This window comes from Mesocricetus auratus, unplaced genomic scaffold (assembly GCF_017639785.1).
Source record: "Mesocricetus auratus isolate SY011 unplaced genomic scaffold, BCM_Maur_2.0 Super-Scaffold_100004, whole genome shotgun sequence".
NCBI lineage: Eukaryota > Metazoa > Chordata > Mammalia > Rodentia > Cricetidae > Mesocricetus > Mesocricetus auratus.
In genome coordinates, this window is record NW_024429189.1 from 112589130 (window position 1) to 112607834 (window position 18705).

At 43.3% G+C, this 18705-nt stretch overlaps 1 protein-coding gene across 4 annotated transcripts in view; it reads right to left on the bottom strand.

Annotated features, from left to right (window-relative positions):
- The window catches only part of Ralgapa2 (Ral GTPase activating protein catalytic subunit alpha 2), a 272091-nt gene extending 256149 nt beyond the window's left edge, over positions 1-15942 (bottom strand). For 2 of the 4 annotated variants that reach the window (XM_040746440.1, XM_040746439.1), the window contains exon 1: positions 15632-15942. In XM_040746440.1, coding sequence (XP_040602374.1) covers positions 15632-15737 — 106 coding nt within the window. In that variant the 5' untranslated portion in view covers positions 15738-15942. The remainder of the gene's footprint in view (positions 1-15631) is intronic. The other 2 variants (XM_040746442.1, XM_040746441.1) reach the window with 1 other exon arrangement.
- Between the last annotated feature and the right edge of the window lie 2763 nt (positions 15943-18705).

Here is an 18705-nt window from a genome sequence, read left to right on the forward strand (position 1 = left end):
GCAAAATTTTAAAAAGACTTTTTACATTCATGCTTACTCATATTATTCAAATTTTCATAATAGGCATATAAATATGTAAAAAGCTAAGAAGAGAAAAAGTGCTTCCCAATGTTTTATAAAGAAATGTTTTCTATAGTTGGACTACTATGAAAGAAATTAGCAACTATGCATTCAGGACATTGTCCATATTATTTTCCAAACCTGAAAGCACAACTTTTCAACTCTAAAGTTAACACAAATGATACATTAAATAGTATATTTGCCAATTCTAAAAGCAGAAAATTATATAAATTCCCTGTCCGACACGAGCAGCGCACCTTTGGGATAGCACATACCTTGAACTGCATGCTTGGAAATGATGAAATTGCTGAAAGGAGATTTTCATTTTTCAGTAAAGGTTATATGTCTGTAATTCAGTGGAAAGTATAGAAAACACAACTGGGCAGCAAGAGACTGCTTGTGGCATTCTCAAGAGTTTGTACTGAGTGGAAAGAAGCAAACATGAGACACCTTAGGATGCAAAAAAGGGGGGAGGGTGATAAAATTTCCAGTTACAACAAGCTTCATTTACAAGACCTGTAGCCTTAGACCATATGAGTCAACTTCTTATTCTGCCAGAAAACTGACTAATAAAGTGCTAATGAGATGGTCCAGTCCAGGCTCAGAAATGACAGCTCTGTAAGTCCACCATAAGATCCTCTTCTTGAAACTAACCTCCTCTTGCCATCTGATTTCGAATCAGCATGCTAAGGGAGGTGGGTGGGATCTTCGGCTGGAGACAACAGTAGGAGACTCAGGCAGGCGTGTGGGGTACAGACAAGGCTTTTTTTTTTGTTTTGTTTTGTTTTTGTTTTTTTTGTTTTTTGTTTTTTGTTTTTCCGAGACAGGGTTTCTCTGTGGCTTTGGAGGCTGTCCTGGAACTAGCTCTTGTAGACCAGGCTGGCCTCGAACTCACAGAGATCCGCCTGCCTCTGCCTCCCAAGTGCTGGGATTAAGGCCAAACAAGGCTTTTGACAGGACTTCAGCACTCAAGCAGAGGAGTAGGCACTGACCGCCAAGCTGCTCTCTAAGAGGAGGCAAGGTTTTATGGATTTGCTAGGTGGACTGATATTTTCTTTGGAGGATCACAGGAGCTTAAGCTACTGCAGCTGCTGAAAACACACTTGCGGTTTGAATGGGAATGGCCACCATAGGCTCATATATTGGGATGCTTGGCACTGTTTTGGGAAGGAGTAGGTGTGGCCTTGTTGGAGGGAGTATGTCACTGGGGGTGGGCTTTGAGGTTTCAAGTGCCTACAACAGGCCCAGTCGGTCTGCCTCCAACTTGCAGAAAAGAAATAAGCTCTCAGCAACTTATTCCTCCTATGCCATGCCTGCCCGTCTTCTGCCATGCCCCTGCCAGTATGGTCATGAGCTTACCCTCTGACAATGTAAACAAGCCCCTAGTTAAATGCTTTTAAAAGTTGTTTTATTTGTGGTGTCTCTCCACAGAAACAGGACAGTAACTACCATGCATACTAAGGTGGATAGAAAAGAAACAAAATATCAGTCCACCTAGGAAATCCATAAAACCTTGCCTCCTTTTAGAGAGCAGCTTGGCGGTCAGTGCCTACTTAGGGCCCAGGAACTTGTGTGCCTCTGTCTCCTCTTAAGCCCTGTTTAACCATAGCCACACATCTGTCTGAGAAAAACACAAGGCTCGGTGACACTGGGTCATAATACAATAAATACTAAACAAAAGATCAAAGTCTTCTCAAATCATTTTATTAAGAAATACTCAAAACACAGAAAAAAATGAGTTTCCCTGCAGTGTCTGCTGCCTTTTGTCACCATTTATAAATCTGTGTCATTATTATTCTGACCCATAAACATTTTTCCTGGACCCAGTCTTTTTCAGCTACTAGCCTGTCCCGCTTTTCATCCATGTCTCCCGTGCTTTCTAGTATGCCTGTACTTTGCCTGTTATCCGATTACCAGTTCAGTGTGGGCTACAGCACATGGTCCAGTGTACTCTAGCTTCCCTGTTTCATGGACCACAGTGTTCCTAGCCTTCATTCTCATCATAGGTCCCTGCAGAGTAAGGAAGGACACAAACTGTGTGTCCCCATCTTCCTCCACAAGTATGTATGCCACACCACTCAGTTGTCCAACACCATTTCTCTCTTTTCTTTGGTCTCTAGCCACCACTACCTGGTTGGGACAAAGGGATTTGACTCTTCACCAAGTCAACTGTGGTGGTTTGAATGAGATTTCCCCAACCCCACCCCCATATTCTCAAGCATTTGAACACTTGGTCCCCAGTTGTTAACCCTATTTGGGGAGGCTAGGAAGAATATCATTGCTGGAAAAAGCTCATCACTGGGGGTGGACTTCAAGGTTTCTAAAGACACATGACATTCCTAGTTCAGTTCCTATTTCCTGTTTGTGGTTCGAGATATGAACCTTCAGCTCTCAGCTTCCAGCTTCTGTCGTCAGGCCTGCCTACTGCTACACTTCCCTGTCATGATGGTCACTGACTCTGTAATCCCAAAATAAATCCTTCCTTCTCTAAGTTCCCAAGGCCATGGCATTTCATCACAGCAACAAAAAAATAACACATAAGCCAAAGAAAGCCAATGTCTAGTAAGTTTCTACCCAAACAGGAACCACAGCAACTCCTGACCTGAAGTTCAGCTCCTTGTCCTTTGCCCCCTGGGGATTCCTATCTTATCTTTCCCCACCTGGCCTTTTCTCTGTTCTCTCTCTCTCTCTCTCTCTCTCTCTCTTCTCTCTCTCTCTCCTCTCTCTCTCTCTCTCTCTCTCTCTCTCTCTCTCTCTCTCTCTCTCTCTCTCTCTCTCTCTCTCTCTCTCTCTCTCTCTCTCTCTCTCTCTCTCTCTCTCTCTCTCTCTCTCTCTCTCTCTCTCTCTCTCTCTCTCACTCTCTCTCTCTCTCTCTCTCTCTCTCTCTCTCTCTCTCTCTCTCTCTCTCTCTCTCTCTCTCTCTCTCTCTCTCTCTCTCTCTCTCTCTCTCATTTTTTTTGAGACAGAGTTTCTCTGTGGCTTTGGAAGCTGTCCTGGACTAGCTCTCATAGACCAGACTGGTCTCGAACTCACAGAGATCTGCCTGCCTCTCTAACTCTAGGAACTCTGGTGCAGTTCCAAGACAGTTATGTTGTGAACCTTTTGCACTGACTGTTCCCTCTGCTTGGAATACTGTCCCTTAAAACAATTATTAATTGAAACATTCTCAATTCAGGCTTTTGTCAAAACATTCTAGAAAGTCTCTTCTGACCCCAATACAGACATACACACACACACACACACACACACACACACACACACACACACACCTTTACCAAGATCCATTTTTCTATTAACAACACCTGAAATTAAATTATATTACAAATTTGTTTGTTACCCACACACTGTCTGTCTCAGTAGAATGAGAATCCTATGAGGGTCAGGCATTGATTTGTGAATACCAGACACTCATTCTATGTAATAACCTAACAGTCAATGGAGATTCTCTACTCTAGACAGACTTGGAGTGCTCAAACCTATTTCTTCAAAAGACAGTGTTTTATTTCCTTCAAATTAGGTAAATACTCCTTAAATATAACCTCCAGTCTTAAGTGGAATTTACAGAATATCAACTAAGGATTTCTCTTCAGTGACTTGGTTCAAATGTTAGCGAACTTTGTGGTGAAACGGGCATCAAACAGGGACACTGCCAGTGCTGTCTTGAGCATGAATATATAAAGGAGCTAGAGTTGAGGTTTCCTCTCTAAGAACAGAACACATGACCACAGAATACATGCCTTAACTCTTCAGAATACCCCATCTCCCTCACTTAGTGATTGGCACAGGAATGAATGGGAAGTGACCCAGGCAAGGCCAATCAAAGAGTTTCTCGGGAACTGGGGTGGATCCCTGGGGAGTGGTTGAACTCTTCTCACAGCTCTGGAGCTGTGTCAGGCTGGTGAAGCCAGAGATCATCTCTCCTGTGTCTGGAGAGTTAGTCTGAGAACAAAACAAAAGCACAAAAAACAACAACCAAAAGACAAACAAACAAAAAAAACCTAGAACTGTTATGTGAAGAAAACTATTCCACCAAAGGAAAGATGAGAAAAGAAAGAATGGACATGAGCGGGTGAATGCCCTGGACACCATTTACATCCCAGTAGACAGCCTCATCTAAGGTCAAACGTGCCCTTTCGCCGTTCCACTGCATAAGCACTCAGTCCCTTCTTTCAGCTGGTACTAGTATATGGTTCCTAAAACACAAAGGTGTTAGCTAGCATAAATGCAGAGCACATCTTTTGGATGAGAATAAAGAAAAAATTTAAAGCCCTGTTAGGCTAAATAGACTCACACCAATAGCAGTCAGATGACTGCTTAATTTTGATAACTGGTAGGTGATTATATATTTAAGTTTATATATTTTAGATTATTAGTAAAATGTGACATTTAAAATATGGCTACAGTTTGTTTCTCTGGTTGTCACATATTTTACAATTTTTCCCATGAATGTGTAGGAGTTTTTAATGCACTGAGAATATAACTAATTCCCCTCTTACAAATTTGACGTACTTTTCCACTTTGATTTCAGTGGAAGGTGATCTATTTGTATGTGTGTTTATTTTTAAGAGCCCAAGGAAGAGATGATGCTATTCTTTCCAAACATTTGCAATATGATACATAAAGACACAAGCTGATATGTAGACATTCTGCCTCTGCTTCAGAGTTCAGAGTTCTGTGTAAACTCTAGTGCATCAGGCCTAACTGGTCCAAACACACCCTCATCTTATCAGATACAGTCTATAGAAGACAGAGGTGTATGTCACAAATACAAGCAGACAGAAATAAACTAATTTAATCCCTAAAAGCATTTTCTTCAGTTCTTCTCTCTTCTGAACAGGTTGAAAATACTGTCAATTATTCAATTATTTCATTGTAAAAAAAAATTCCCTCTCTAGCTAGAAAAGGTCCTTGGCAGCAAAGGGAGAGTCAGTTATGAGTTTTGCAAATGTAAAATCTGACAATAATACTTCCCCAATTTTATTTCCATGAGCATCACCCAAACCATTCCTCACTACCCCTCATGATGGTTTACCCACATGAATTCTTTGACCCCTTTGCCCACAGAAACACTCCTTTCTTATATCTACTCTCCTTGGCACCAAGGGCCTGGTATGATGATGAATGCACCAATGTCAGGGGTAGTTAAAGCACTGTTCTGAAGGATCATCATTCATCATCCTTACCTCAGTCTTACGTAATTACTAGTAAAAATGGTCTTTAAGACAGGAAGACTCTCAAATTCTTTAAAATATCCACATGGGAAGCCAGGCAGTGATGGAACACACCTTAAATCCCAGCACTGGAGGCACAAGCAGGCGGATCTCTATGACTTCGAGGCTAGCTTGGTCTACACAGTGAGTTACAGGACAGCCAGGGAAACCCTTTGTCAAAATAAATAAATAAATAAATAATAAGTAAAATATCCACCGGTGCTAGATACCTCCCAACTCAAACCTATATAGTCTGAAATTATTGTTTGTTGAATTAAACTCTTATACTGCAAACCTCCTGCCACAGAGCTATGATGGACATACAGCTGCTAAATGAATAGTGGACTCTAGAACCATCTGTCTTAGGTTCAAACATTTCTGGTTACATAGCTCTAGAGAGGGCTGTTATCCTCTCTATATCTTATCTACAACGTGTCTCAGTTTCATTTGGGAGCATTAAATGAGTTAATATGCACAAAAGCATGGCAGTACTTGGGAACATAGAGAGTGCTGTAGTGATACAGTATTTATGATTCATTAAAGTTTGCCTGAGGATTCAGAAAGCAAAGCCAGCCTGAAGTAAGAGCGATCAGGCAGTGGTGATACACAAGTTTAATCCCAGCAGCCAGAAGCTAGGAGATGGTGGTAAACACCTTTAATTCTAAAACTCAGGATTAAGAGGTAGACAGATCTCAGTGAGTCCAAGGTCACCCAGATCTACACAAGATTGATTCCAGTCCTAAAGAGAAACAGCTCACACAATTATGATCTCAGCACCTGGGATCACACATCTTTAATCCCAACACTCAAGGGGTATAAAAGACAGAGCAGGGTCTTCACTAGTCAGTATCAGGCATTCATTCGCCAGCCACATTGAGGACAGGAAGACACTGAAGTCGCAGGATTCTCCAGCCACAATTAGGAAAAGCAGCAGTCTGAGGTTTGGTGGAGCCAGGATAGCCTTTTAGTCTGAGGCAGAGTGAAAGCTAGTGCCCAGCTACTTTACTTCTCTGATCTTCAGCTTGAAGTTGAACTCCAATATCTGTCTCTGGGTCGTTTCTTTATCATACTACAGAGTGTCAAATTAATATTATTCTTTTAAATGCTAAACATTTTAAATTTACTTTTATTATGTTTAGTTATTGAAGGGTGTATATACATGACTACAGGTACCCACGGAGGCCAGAGGTATGAGATCTTCCTGAATCTGGAGTTACAGGAGGTTGGGAGCTAGCTGACATATGTTCTGGGAACTGAAGTCTTGTCCTCTACAAAACTAGCACATGTCTGTAAATGCCAAACTATCTCTCTACCAAGTATTAATATTGTAAATAAACAAGTACGTTACCAAGAGGCATCAAGATGAGCAAGAACCTGCTATGATTGCCATAAGCTATCATAAAGTGGGGAAGATGAGACAGAACACAAGAAGCATGCATGATACAAAAGAAAATGCATAAATCAGTGAGAGGTAAAGCATGCTGTAGGAATTCTGCAGAAAGATAATCTCAGGACAAGAGGACAAGACATGTTATGTGGAACTGTGAATGTAAGTGTGCATGGGTGTGTGTGTGATTTCCCAGAAGCATTTTAGACAGCAGGATGGAAAACACTTGACAGGGTAAGAGAGGGTGCTTGGTTTGAGTTCTCTGGGAAATAGACAATTTACACACATGTGAGACTGACTCGGGGAAATCCCTGGAAGACAAAGGAAACCTAAGGAAGGCATCTAGAGGTTTCAGACTACATACAGGTCTGAGCCCTGGAAAAAGAAAAAGGACAAGACTGAGCATAGATTGTCTGTAACAACGTTCCAAAAGGTCTTAGCCAGAGTAAGGTAACACTCAAGACAAGGCTGCCTTCTAGCTGCACTGGGTCTCTAGAAAGAGGCTGGGTTTGTTTTTCAGTTGTGAGAAGCCTTAGAGAAGTTCAGCTTTGGAAGAAACTGGTGGATCCAGAGGGCTGCCAGTCAATCACACCATATGCAACAGGAGTAAGAACCCTACATTCTCAGGACTCCTAAGGTGGGCCACACAGAATGTCACTTCGTGTGTCCTTGGCAGAACAGCCTCAGGTCAACGCAGAAATAGAGCAGAAATCAGTAAGCTCCTTGATTTTTATCAAAATAGTTTTTCTTTTAACTAAACCTAAACCACAACTCTAATGGCAAAAAAATCAAAGTATATGTTTACTGTTAGAGACTCCAAGGACTGTAAGTAGTGTTCAATGTCTTCCAGATGGAAACAGTACCAAGGACACAAAGGGTCACAGCATCTCTGTAAGGCAAATACTTTAAGATACAATTTCTGAATTTCATCTAATTCTCAATCACCAGGTTCTGATAACAGACCCCTCATCTGGAAAGCTGTTTGAACCGATAGATCTAGGAGGCTGACATGAGGTAAAGATAGCTTGCACGGCAAAGTACCTACAATACAGCCACAATCTGACACTTCCCACACTTCGTCCATGATTAGTAAGAGCTTCTGACTTGAAGTGGCACTCTGATTGGCTGAAGAACATGAGAAAAAGCTTCAGACGAGGATAAAGTGTTACCTGAACAGACCTGTCCGTGCTGTGGGGTTACAGCTTCTATTAGGTTAAGTCACACAGAAGGCACACTGGAGAGAAGCACAGTGACCTTACATACCACAGTCACAGCCTGCAGAGATCACCTCCCATAATGTAATCCCACCTCATACCCACCCCGGAGCACGTGGGCACAGAGTGGCAGAGCTGGCAATGTGACATCTGCTCTACTAAACTAGGTTCGTGTTACACAGCTCTTCCCCCTTCTGGCTAAATGCCTTTTCACTCCAGAAAAAGAACAGAAGCAAGCCCTACATGTTGCCAAATTGCCTTATTTTAAAAGGATACATGGCCCCAAAGAGGGAGTATGACATTCCAAGTTCCTATCACCATACCAGCAAGAAAGCTGCCTCAAGCAGATGTCTCCACTGACCTCCGGAGAAGAAATCATGGCATGAGAGCTCCCTCACATCTCTGTCATCCAGCACCCCATTTCTGCTCCCTTTACTAGTCCTCCAATAAAGAGGTGTCCTCCTAACAAGACCCTTCCTCTACCCACCCCAATCCTGGTGTGTGTGTGTGTGTGTGTGTGTGTGTGTGTGCGCGCGCGCGCGTGCCCATGGGATGCCTGTGCACTTGCTTGACGGTCAGACAACAACAGTGTGCTGTCCTAGCAATCTAACACTCTCCTTATTCCCTTGAGAGAAGGTCTCTCACTGAACATGGAGCTATGCTGGTACCCAGCAATCCCTGTAGCTCACACAGGCTCTTAGCACTCCCGCAGTACCCATCTCTTCGGGCTTCCCCCTCTTTGTACTGGGCTCAATTTAAGGTCTGTGTTTTCCATACAGTGGAAAGATTATGAACAAGTACCTCCTCAGAGTTTATATTGCAAATGGATGGGGTCTGCTTTTCTCCTGGCATCTACGCTTCAAATCTCAGAAGAGGCTAGGACTCCCAGACCCTTCCTTAAGAAAAGACATCCTCCTTTTCTGTTTCAAACATGTCACTGGGTTCCCACCATCTACATATAAGCAGTACAAAAACCACTGTATGCTTAATTCCTTGGTGCTTTGCAGAACTGTCTACGTAAAGTTCTGTTCTCTGCCAATGTCCTTATCTACTCCTTGTTCACCAGGCAGTTCTTTATCTATTATTCATACTCCAGCTCAGTCCGGATCTTCCTCTATAAGCACTCCAGATACCTCCAAGAGGCTTGCTGTAATTCCTCACTGAACTGTGAGCACTGCTATAGCTCCTCCCCACTCCACTGTATGGCTCACAACTCTACCCTGTGTAGAAGTCAGGTAAGCATCTGCTTCTCCTGCTGACCCCAAACCTTGACCCTACATCGAACTTTCTGAATCCAGCATACATGTCTTCACACACTGAGCAAAATGAAACTCTCAATTGACTTTTTTTTTTCTTTTTTGAGACAAGATTTCTTTGTGTAGTTCTGGCTGTCCTAGAACTAACTATCTGTAGATCAGGCTGGCCTTAAAGTCATAAAGATCCGCCTGACTCTGCTTCTGGAGTGATGGAATTAAAGGCATCTGCCACCACCTCCCAGCTCCAAATTGAACTTTTAAAATCTCAAAGATAAGTCGACTTGATAAGTAACTGTTTAGTACATTTCCATATTAATTGTTCTTCATTTAGTAGTATAGTGATTTTGTTCTTTTAAGAAAATTTTAAGGCTTGAGACTTTAATCCCAGTACTCAGGAGGCAGAGACAAGAGGATCTCTGCGAATTCAGGCCAGCCAGGGTAGTTATACAGAGAAACCCTGAGAAAGAAAGGAGGGGAGGGGAGGGGAGAGAAAGAGAGGGGAAGGGAGAAAAAGAGAGGGGAAGAGAGGAGGAAAAGAAGGAAGGAATGAAAGAAGGAGGTTCTTATGCTTGCCCTAGAGTCAATTGTTTATCAACAAAACAAAAATCCAGATTATAAATATTTATAGGAAAATATTCTGGGTCTACCAATACTCTTCTTTTCTCAGAACAGGTATTGGAAAGCAATTCTCAGTTATCACACACAGAACATCTCAGTTCAGATGGTGACCCTGGTCTCATCTTTCTCAAGTCTAGACAAGTGTACAAAGTCCACTTTACATTCCAGGAGTTACAGATACAACAGAACATTGATGAAAAACAAGCAATGGGAACACAATGGCAAAGTAATTTTGCATTAACTTGGTCAACTAAAAGACATTAAAATAGGCCTACTATGACCTGAAATTACGGTTCCCAGCCTTTTCTAGTTCTAGAATTACTGTCTGCACAAATACCTCACTACCTGCCAAGCCTGCACAGGGAACCCAGTGAACTGAATGAAAAAGCACAGAAGGAGCCTTTTTATCTTCTGCCATGCTTAAGTCATAGGATCTTCCAGATCTCTCTGGAACACACCAGAAAGAAAGTTACAAACGTCACACAATTTTTACAAGACAGACAAAACTGCTGGGTTTTGTTTAGGTATTAACATTCACTCTGGTGGGTAAATACTTTTTCTGATGCATAAATATCCTTTTGAATCAGATAACTAGCAGAAGCACAGCATTAGATTTTTTTTTCTACTTTTTATTTTGAGTACATCTCACTAAATTGCTCAGGCTGGCCTTGAACTTACCTTGTGGCCCAAACAGGTCTTGAACTTTCACTCTTCCTGTCTCAGCCTCCAGAGTAACTTGAATTAAAGACTTCTATTACCAAGCTGTCCAGTTTTATGAACATGAGTGTCAGCTTGTCAACTGGGAGTTGGTAGACAAATAGTTAACTTTATGGAGCCTCAGTCTCTCTGCTATAGGTTGAGGTGGGAGCACTAGCTTCATCATAGTTGTGGGGAGTTGATGAGCTCATCATAATAAAGGATCATATCGGTGCTTGCTATCCTCTTATTAAGTTCCTGACCCCACATACCACAATCTCGTCCCAGACATTCCACTTGGACCTTCCTTTTCTCACTCTCACCTTGTAATACACCAAACTTGCCATACCCCATCATTAGCTAGGACCCCTCCCACTTCCCTAGCTCTATCCAGGATACTTCCATAATCCCAAATGCCCATTACCAATTATCAAACTATAAAAAGGGGTGTGTTGCTATTCAGACTAAAGTGAAAAGGGGAAGTCTATTCTAAGGAAAAACACCAGATGGTTTGAGAGGTATTACTGCTATCAGAAGAGGAAGGAGGAGGGGAGGAGAGGGGAAAAGAAAAAGCTGAACATGCTGGCACACACACACCTGTAGTCCCAGAACTTAGCAGGGGAAAAAAGGAAGATGGAGAGTTTGAGGCCAGGTTAGGCTACTGGATTATGGTACACACAAATGTTTGGAACTAAAAATGAGAGGGACATAACATGAAGAATACTAGTGACTAAATATAAGGAGTTGGGGAGATGGCTCAGTGGGTAAGAGCACTTGCTGCATACTCAAGTGTGCAGGACTCCAGATCAAATCCCCAGCACCCATGGTTACACACACACCTGCAACCCATGCTGGTAGCTGTGGAGAGTGTACACAGGATCCCTGGGCTTTCTGGCCACCAGGCTAGCCCCTATCTTGAGCTCAATGGAGAAGCAAGTATGACAGAAAAGGACACCTGATGTCCTCCTCTGATCTCCATGTGTATGCACACACACAAGTGTGCATATGCTACACACATGTAACACATAAACACACACAATAAATGAGTAAAGTAAACGGCAACCTCTAAAATTACAAGTGAACTTGCCCCTATTTAAAGTATGAAGAAATATAATGCTATATTTTGCTCTGTCAATATACAGAACATTTTAAGAAACTATTTTCTCTGGGGCAAATCTGAGGTCCAAGTACTAGCTATGATTTGACCAGAATGCCACAGCCTCCAACCCCAATTTACTTCGTGTTAATCACTCTTTAAGCAGCCCATACTGCACTTGAGGTATCACTAGTTCTTGCTGCTCTGTCCTGTCATCGCTGCCTTCCTCTTCCAACAGTCTATCGTCTACCTGTTCCCCATGCCACAGCCCTTTCGGGAAACCCCTTGCCTCCAGTCTCTCCCCTCCTGATCCATTCTTCTGGTGTCTCTGGCAGATGGACAGTTCTCAAGTCCTATCTATTGCCTGCTAAAAAGTCTCCACACCAACTCCTACCTTAAGGATAGATGTGAGGTTCTACCTCAAGCAAGCCGAACCCTCTCTGACTGGGGCTACCAAGTCTCCATCAGCCTCTGCTTGCCAAGGTGTTGGCTCTAACCCTGATCTACACAGGGCTCTACATGAGGGACCTCTGTGCCCAGTTTTCCAACTCCACACTCACAGTGGATGCAGGCAAGAGTCACCCTCCTGCACTACTGCCACATGGATTTCTACTACCAAGTTTTCCATATTCTCCTGCTTCCCAACCTGTAGTCAATAGTCATATCTTGCTACTGTGTGTGTGAAATGTGGCTAGCAAAGATAAAAATGTGCTGACTATATAATATATACTGGATTTCAAATAATTTACACAGAAAAAGTGCTATAAAACTATTTGTTAACCTTTACTATTACCTGCTGATGTAATACAATAGGTTAAATAAAATGCATTATAATTAATTTCAATACTTTTGTGTCATAAATGTGGTTACAGGAAAGTTTGTTTTTTTGAGACAGGATCTTGCTATGTAGACCTGACTGACAGAGAACTTTCTATGAAACCCAGACTCATCTTGAATTAACAATAATCCTCCTGCCTTAAACTCCCAAAGGCTGGGATTACTTGTTTCAGTAATACACAGGAACTGCAAGTTCGGAGAGGGGGGCTTGTTCAGTTACTTTCTCGATGATAATTTAAACAGCACAAGGAAAACTGAAGTCAGTTCCTTCAGTTCTTAACGATACATGCAAACCATCTACAACACAACCCTACAAGGGCTGATTTAAAGAATACAGTCAGAACCCAGCAAGTTGTCTGAAGTACAGGCTGCTTTTTATGACCAGAGAGTAAGGCCATTACCATTATCTAATAAAAAAAAAAAAAGAAGGGTGGAGAAAATAGCTCTTAAAATGTATATCCTATTAATGGTGGCAGGAAAGTAATAAAGAAGAATCTGGTAAATGCCTGCTCCAAGTCTAAGTCATTACATACGTACTCACACCCTTACCATACCTGTTTAACAGAGTAACCAAAGCTGAGGCTAAGTAAAGTACTAGCCCAAGTTGTGCAGCTACAAGTGGCAGTGACAGGCTGCAAACCCAGGTCAGTAGCATCCTCCTTACATGTGAAAAAACACCAGTCTTATTTCACGTGAAGATACAGATTTGAAAAGCAAGAGTTTAAGTACATATATAATGAACAATACTAATTAAAATAATTCCCTACAGTTACCTTCATATTGACTTAATTCCTATCTTTCAGTTCAAGAACACTGTATTTCTTAAAGATAGTAACTAGGTAAGATATTTAATGTTGTGGGAATTAATAATTTAATGCATGTTTTCTTTTAAAGTCTTCTAATTATAGTTGTAAAGCAAAAGTATACAGTAAATATTATGGCTAGAATGCCTCAAATTTTATTTTTCAAAAAATAGAGCCCCTATTGTTAATGATCACAGTAATACATAAGGGAAACTTGGCCATCATCAACAACAAAAGTATTCCTAATGAAACAGCAAAGAACTCTACATTACAAACAGTATTTTAAACACAGATTTTATCTCTGAGTGACAATAAAGCTGTTATTTTTTCACATATAAAGATGATTCAGGCTGCAGACATGCCTCAGAGGTTAAGAGCACCTGCTGCTCTTGTAGAGTTTAGCTCCCAGTACTGACCCCAGGGCAATTCACAATCACTTTTAACTCCAGTCCCAGGGGATCTGTCTACTGGTCTCCACTAGCACAAACAGACCATACACACATTAAAAAAGATGGATGGATGGATGGATGGATGGATGGATGGATGGATGGATGGATGGATAGATAGATAGATAGATAGATAGATAGATAGATAGATAGATATAGATGATAGATGGATGGATGGATGGATGGATGGATGGATGGATGGATGGATGGATGGATAGATGCCTACCCCTACCACCTGCAGCTGAAATGAGACATACACCTTAGAGGAGAAATTAGGGACACTCAGACACGAAAAGTATCTACTTTCTCAGAATCGTAACAAGGATAGCATATCTCTAAGAAACTACTAGTCTGATCTAGGTTTTCTGACTTTATAAAATGTAGCCAACTTAATCTAGGGCTTCTAAATCAGAACAAAGGCTTAAATTCTTTAGCACAGAAAGGGTTTCAAAGTATCAAATGCCTTAAAATACTGTTTGATCCACCTTTATCAAAAATGCTCCTGCAGGAGGAGCTAATCAGATACTAAGGACCCAAGACAAAGCACTTGTGTGTCTGGGCATTTCACTACAGGAAGGAGAAAGTTCAATTTACCAAGAACACCTCATTTTGCTTTCAAGAGTCCAGAAACCAATCCCTCTAACAATAGCTGATTTACATTCATCATAAACTGAACACATTAAGTGTAATCTCCAAGAATCTGAGATAGAAGCAACTTCATTTAGAAAAATCTGGTGGATTTTTTTGGGGGGGTAGTTTTGTGGTGGTGGTATTCATGGTTTTGAGTTTTAGATTTCTGTTGGTTCACTGATTTGCTGGTTGACTGGCCTGTCTCCCACCCAGAGATAGTTTACATAATATAAATAGAAATAATTAGCAACTCTTAATCTCATTAACAAGATGCTTAAAACTCTCACCTTCAAAATGAGTTCTTTAAGTCCTATTTTCTCAAGTGACAGATGCTCTAAAACTGGGTGTCCAATTTTTATTATTATGATTGTTTCAACAGTAAATACATGTAGAAGAACATGTCTTCCTTGTCCCCAAAATACAGACAAGTCTGTCCACAGACAGACAAAGATGTTTCTATCCTGAACAAAAGTTAAGACAGACAGAACTAGAATCGTGTGTGTGTGTGTGTGTGTGTGTGTGTGTGTGTGTGTGTGTATTCTAGTCAAGCTACACAGCAGCAGCAGCAGCAGGAAACCCTGTGAACACTTCACACCCACAAGGGTGAGCTTTCAAGTCTTTACAGGTCAATTCCAGGCCCACTTGGGCTCTGCAGAACCTCCACCCTGCAGGCCATAAAAAGGGAAGGTGGCAGGGAGTCATTCTGGTTACAAGTCTCCCTGAACCCAAGAAAGCCTGGGTTTCTGTGAACAGAACCCCCTTCACTCCAAGAACTCTATCAGCCCAACCCTCCCCACCCCCAAAAGAATTAAATGTAAAAGGGAGAAGGACAAGGGAGAAGAAATGACATAAAAAAAATGGTCCTAGGATCACTTGGAATCAACCTATCTGAAGTCTCGCACTCAAATATACTAATATGTTAAAAGGAGAGCGGGTGAAAGAGACAGCAGTTCAACTGAGTCTGTGACGGGACCACTTGAGGTCCTGGTCTAACCCAAGTTGTCAAGAATTTAAATTTTAAAAATGGCAGGGAGAAATGGCAGAGGTGTGTGTGTGTTCTTGCTCGCTCCACTTGTGCTGGGTTTATTTCCTGGAGAGGACAGAGTATAGTCACCTCTGTGCCTGGCCTCGAGATTACCCGAGGCTAGGAGCCCAAATGAGTTTACACTTGAGGAGATAGGATAGCACCCAGAGCGAGCCTACCGCCTTCAGGAACAATGCTTCAAGTGTCCCGATCTGGGCTAGCAGGGGTCCTGTGCGCACCATCCCCAGCCCCCTGCATCACTGGGACCCGAGAAGCCGCCAGGCCCACGACGCGGATAGGACCCATCTTCCGGCAGGTGGCCCTGACCAGAACAGCCCACGCCCCGCGCCTCACCCAGCAGCGCCCGCAGGTGCTTCAGGCGGGTCAGCACGTCCTTCTTGGGGTCCAGCACCTTCTGCGTGGACTTTTTCACATCCCCGTGGCTCCTTCGGGAAAACATCCCGCCGCGGGAAGCCCGAGCCCCGCCGGCGGGGCAGGAGGCGCCTGCGCCGCACGAATCACCGCATAGGGTCGCGGCGAGCGCGTGTCGCTCCGGCCACTAGCCGCCCCCCTCCTGGCCGCCACGCCGCCTCTGCCTCAGCGGAGGCTCCAGGAAGGAGGGGCGGGCCGAACGGCCAGGGGCGGGGCAGGAAGGCGGCGTCGACGAGAAACCCTCGGCCCCGCCCCACGGGAGCCTCCGGTCCGCCCCTCCGGCGACGCACGCTCGCAACCCTGACGGTGTCTCCACACACGCGCCCAGGGGCCTGAGACCTCGCGGGGACGCGCGCCCAGCTCCGAGTCTGCGCTGTGGCCTCCAATCAGATTGCTGAGTCCTCTGTGGGCCGCAACTGCTCCCGGGAAATGTAGTCCCCAGAAGACCAGGGGGCGCTTCCTCATTTCCCAGTGTCCTACAGGGTCTTCTCTCTGTCTCTGTCTCTGTCTCTGTCTCCGTCTCCGTCTCTCCCTCCCTCTCTCTCCTCTCTCTCCCTCTCTCTCCCTCCCTCTCTCTCTCCCTCCCTTTCTCCTCCCTCTCTCCTCCCTCCCTCTCTCTTTCTCTCTTCCTCCCTGCTCTCTCAACATACAACAAAACAGTAAGAAAAGTTATAGGGCGTTTAAGATTTGAACTATTTATAGGTTTCTGAATTAACAGAAAGGAGGAATACAAAGTCCTTGTGGCTATATCAAAACCGGATCTCTACTTCACACTAAAGAAAATGGTGTGAAACGGTGCACTGGAGCTCACTGAGGAGTCCAGTCAGGCCCCTAGGCACCTGGAACCCAACCTCAAGTGCTAGGTCTGGAGGGCAGTCTCGCCCCTTGGTTTTACGGAAAGTGCACGCTCCTGTGTTGTGCAAGGTAATCCGGTAACAGAACCATAAATAGACTCTGAGGGACCTGACTCTGGGGCCAAGGTGCTTTTTGATGCCAGACACCTGTTTGCTGAAGCAAGACTTTAAGTCAGAAGATGCTCAAAAGGTTTCTTACCAGAGACCTGACTATAAACTTGTTTATTAGCATCTGGATACCCCAAGGTTTGACTTTGCAGCTTTATTAGCAAGTATTTAAGGTGGCAGCTTAGTCACATGCTTTCCATCTAAATAGGGACAACTCAAGTGTCTTTTTCTCTAGTTGAGGGAAGGACCAAGAATTCTTGTATTTAGCTCTGTATTTGACCTCTACAAGCACTAAGTAAGCATATAAAATAAAATGATAAAGCTGTCCTATACATTTCAACTCAGCATGCAAAAAAAAAATCTCAGTTCTTGTAAGTTCTATTTTTAGAGTTATCAAAATAGCATGGCTAAAAGTAAGACATACCCAAAGGAATATTATTCAACCAAATAAAAAAAAAGTCTACTGGCAAACCCAACAACATAAATCTCCCAGGCCCTGAGATTTGATCTCCATGCTGAGGATGGTGGCAGAGCTGTTGCACTTCCTGCATCCCTGATGACATTATAAATCAAGGCCACAACCTCCCCAAAACTTAGAAAGGAGAGAAGTGATGTTATCTTTTAAGCCAAGGCAAGAGTGTTTGTGAACTTCAGTTTATACTGTGCTCAACTGTAGATAGTAGAACACTGAATTCACTGCTCCATTCCTTTGAACAGGATACCTTCTCTTATACTGACTGAAAAAGTTAAACGCATTTATCTCACAGGTTTTTCTGTTGCAATGTGAACTCTCATTACCATCAAACATCTATTGAGAATCTGTGATGTAAAAGCATAATCCTAAACTCAGGGAATAAAAGATGTATAAGAAGCAGGGTCCTAGCTGGGTGGTGGTAGCACACATCTTTAATCCCAGCACTTGGGAGGCAGAAGCAGGCAGATCTCTGTGAGTTCAAGATCAGCCTGATCTACAAGAGCTAGTTCCAGGACAGACTCCAAAGCCACAGAGAAACCCTATCTTGAAAAACAAAGGAAAAAACAAACAAAAAACCAACCTTTTTTTCTTTGCAATTCTTATTGAAAAATCATTGCTTTACTGGTCTTCCCTTTTAATTATCATATTGTGATTCTTACACAATCCTAATCAAACTCTACCCTTCTCTTCTACTGAGAGACATGCTTTAAACTATACTTAAAATTCTCAGTGAATTTCCCATGTTTGCTCTTTACCCCTGAAATGACATAGAACTCTATGGTCTTACCAACCAGATCAACCAATTGTTTGATTTTGTGTCAGGGATCTATATTCTTTTTTCTTTCTTTCATTTATTCTATGTGTCCTTTATATCATGTATCTTGATCCCATTCATCTCCCCATCTCTTCCCATCTGCCCTCCACCCCTGCATCCCCCCCTCAAAAATAAAACAAAATGTAAGAGAAAAATTTTAAATCTCACCATGGAAGCTGCAGTGTGACACAGTGATTCACACGGTAAGTTCCTTTGTTCATATGTCTTTACTGGCAAGTGTTCATCGTCTGGTTTGTGGCCTCTGGTTTCTACTACACTATCAAAGCTGAGCCCTCACTAGGACTCCTCCTGGACATCCTGTGGTTGCCCTGTGTTGTGGCGATCCTGCAGCTTTGGACCTGTGGGCTGGGTCCCTTCACGTGCCCCAGCAGATCAGATCATGGATGGAGTGGGTGTGGGGACAGGTCAAGTCATAACTCTTTCTGGTCTGAGCAGCCGCAGGGTGGTTCACCTGCCAGTTCTACCCTGGGCTCACCACCCTGGTGAGCTCTCCAGCATTGACCCGGCTAATTCACCTCTTGCAGCAATGAGTGAGGAGTGGGCCAGTTCTGCTTTCCTGCCCTCAGGGCTGGCACCCCACACCTGCACCATCAGGGCCAGCTCTATTGTGATGCCCCAGAGAGGTACAGGGGCCTCTCCTGAGTGTTGCAGCTGGTGAGGGGCAGGGACAGCCTTCCTGCTCTTATAACCCCAGGGCCAGCTCCTCCACCCGCCTCAGGCATTG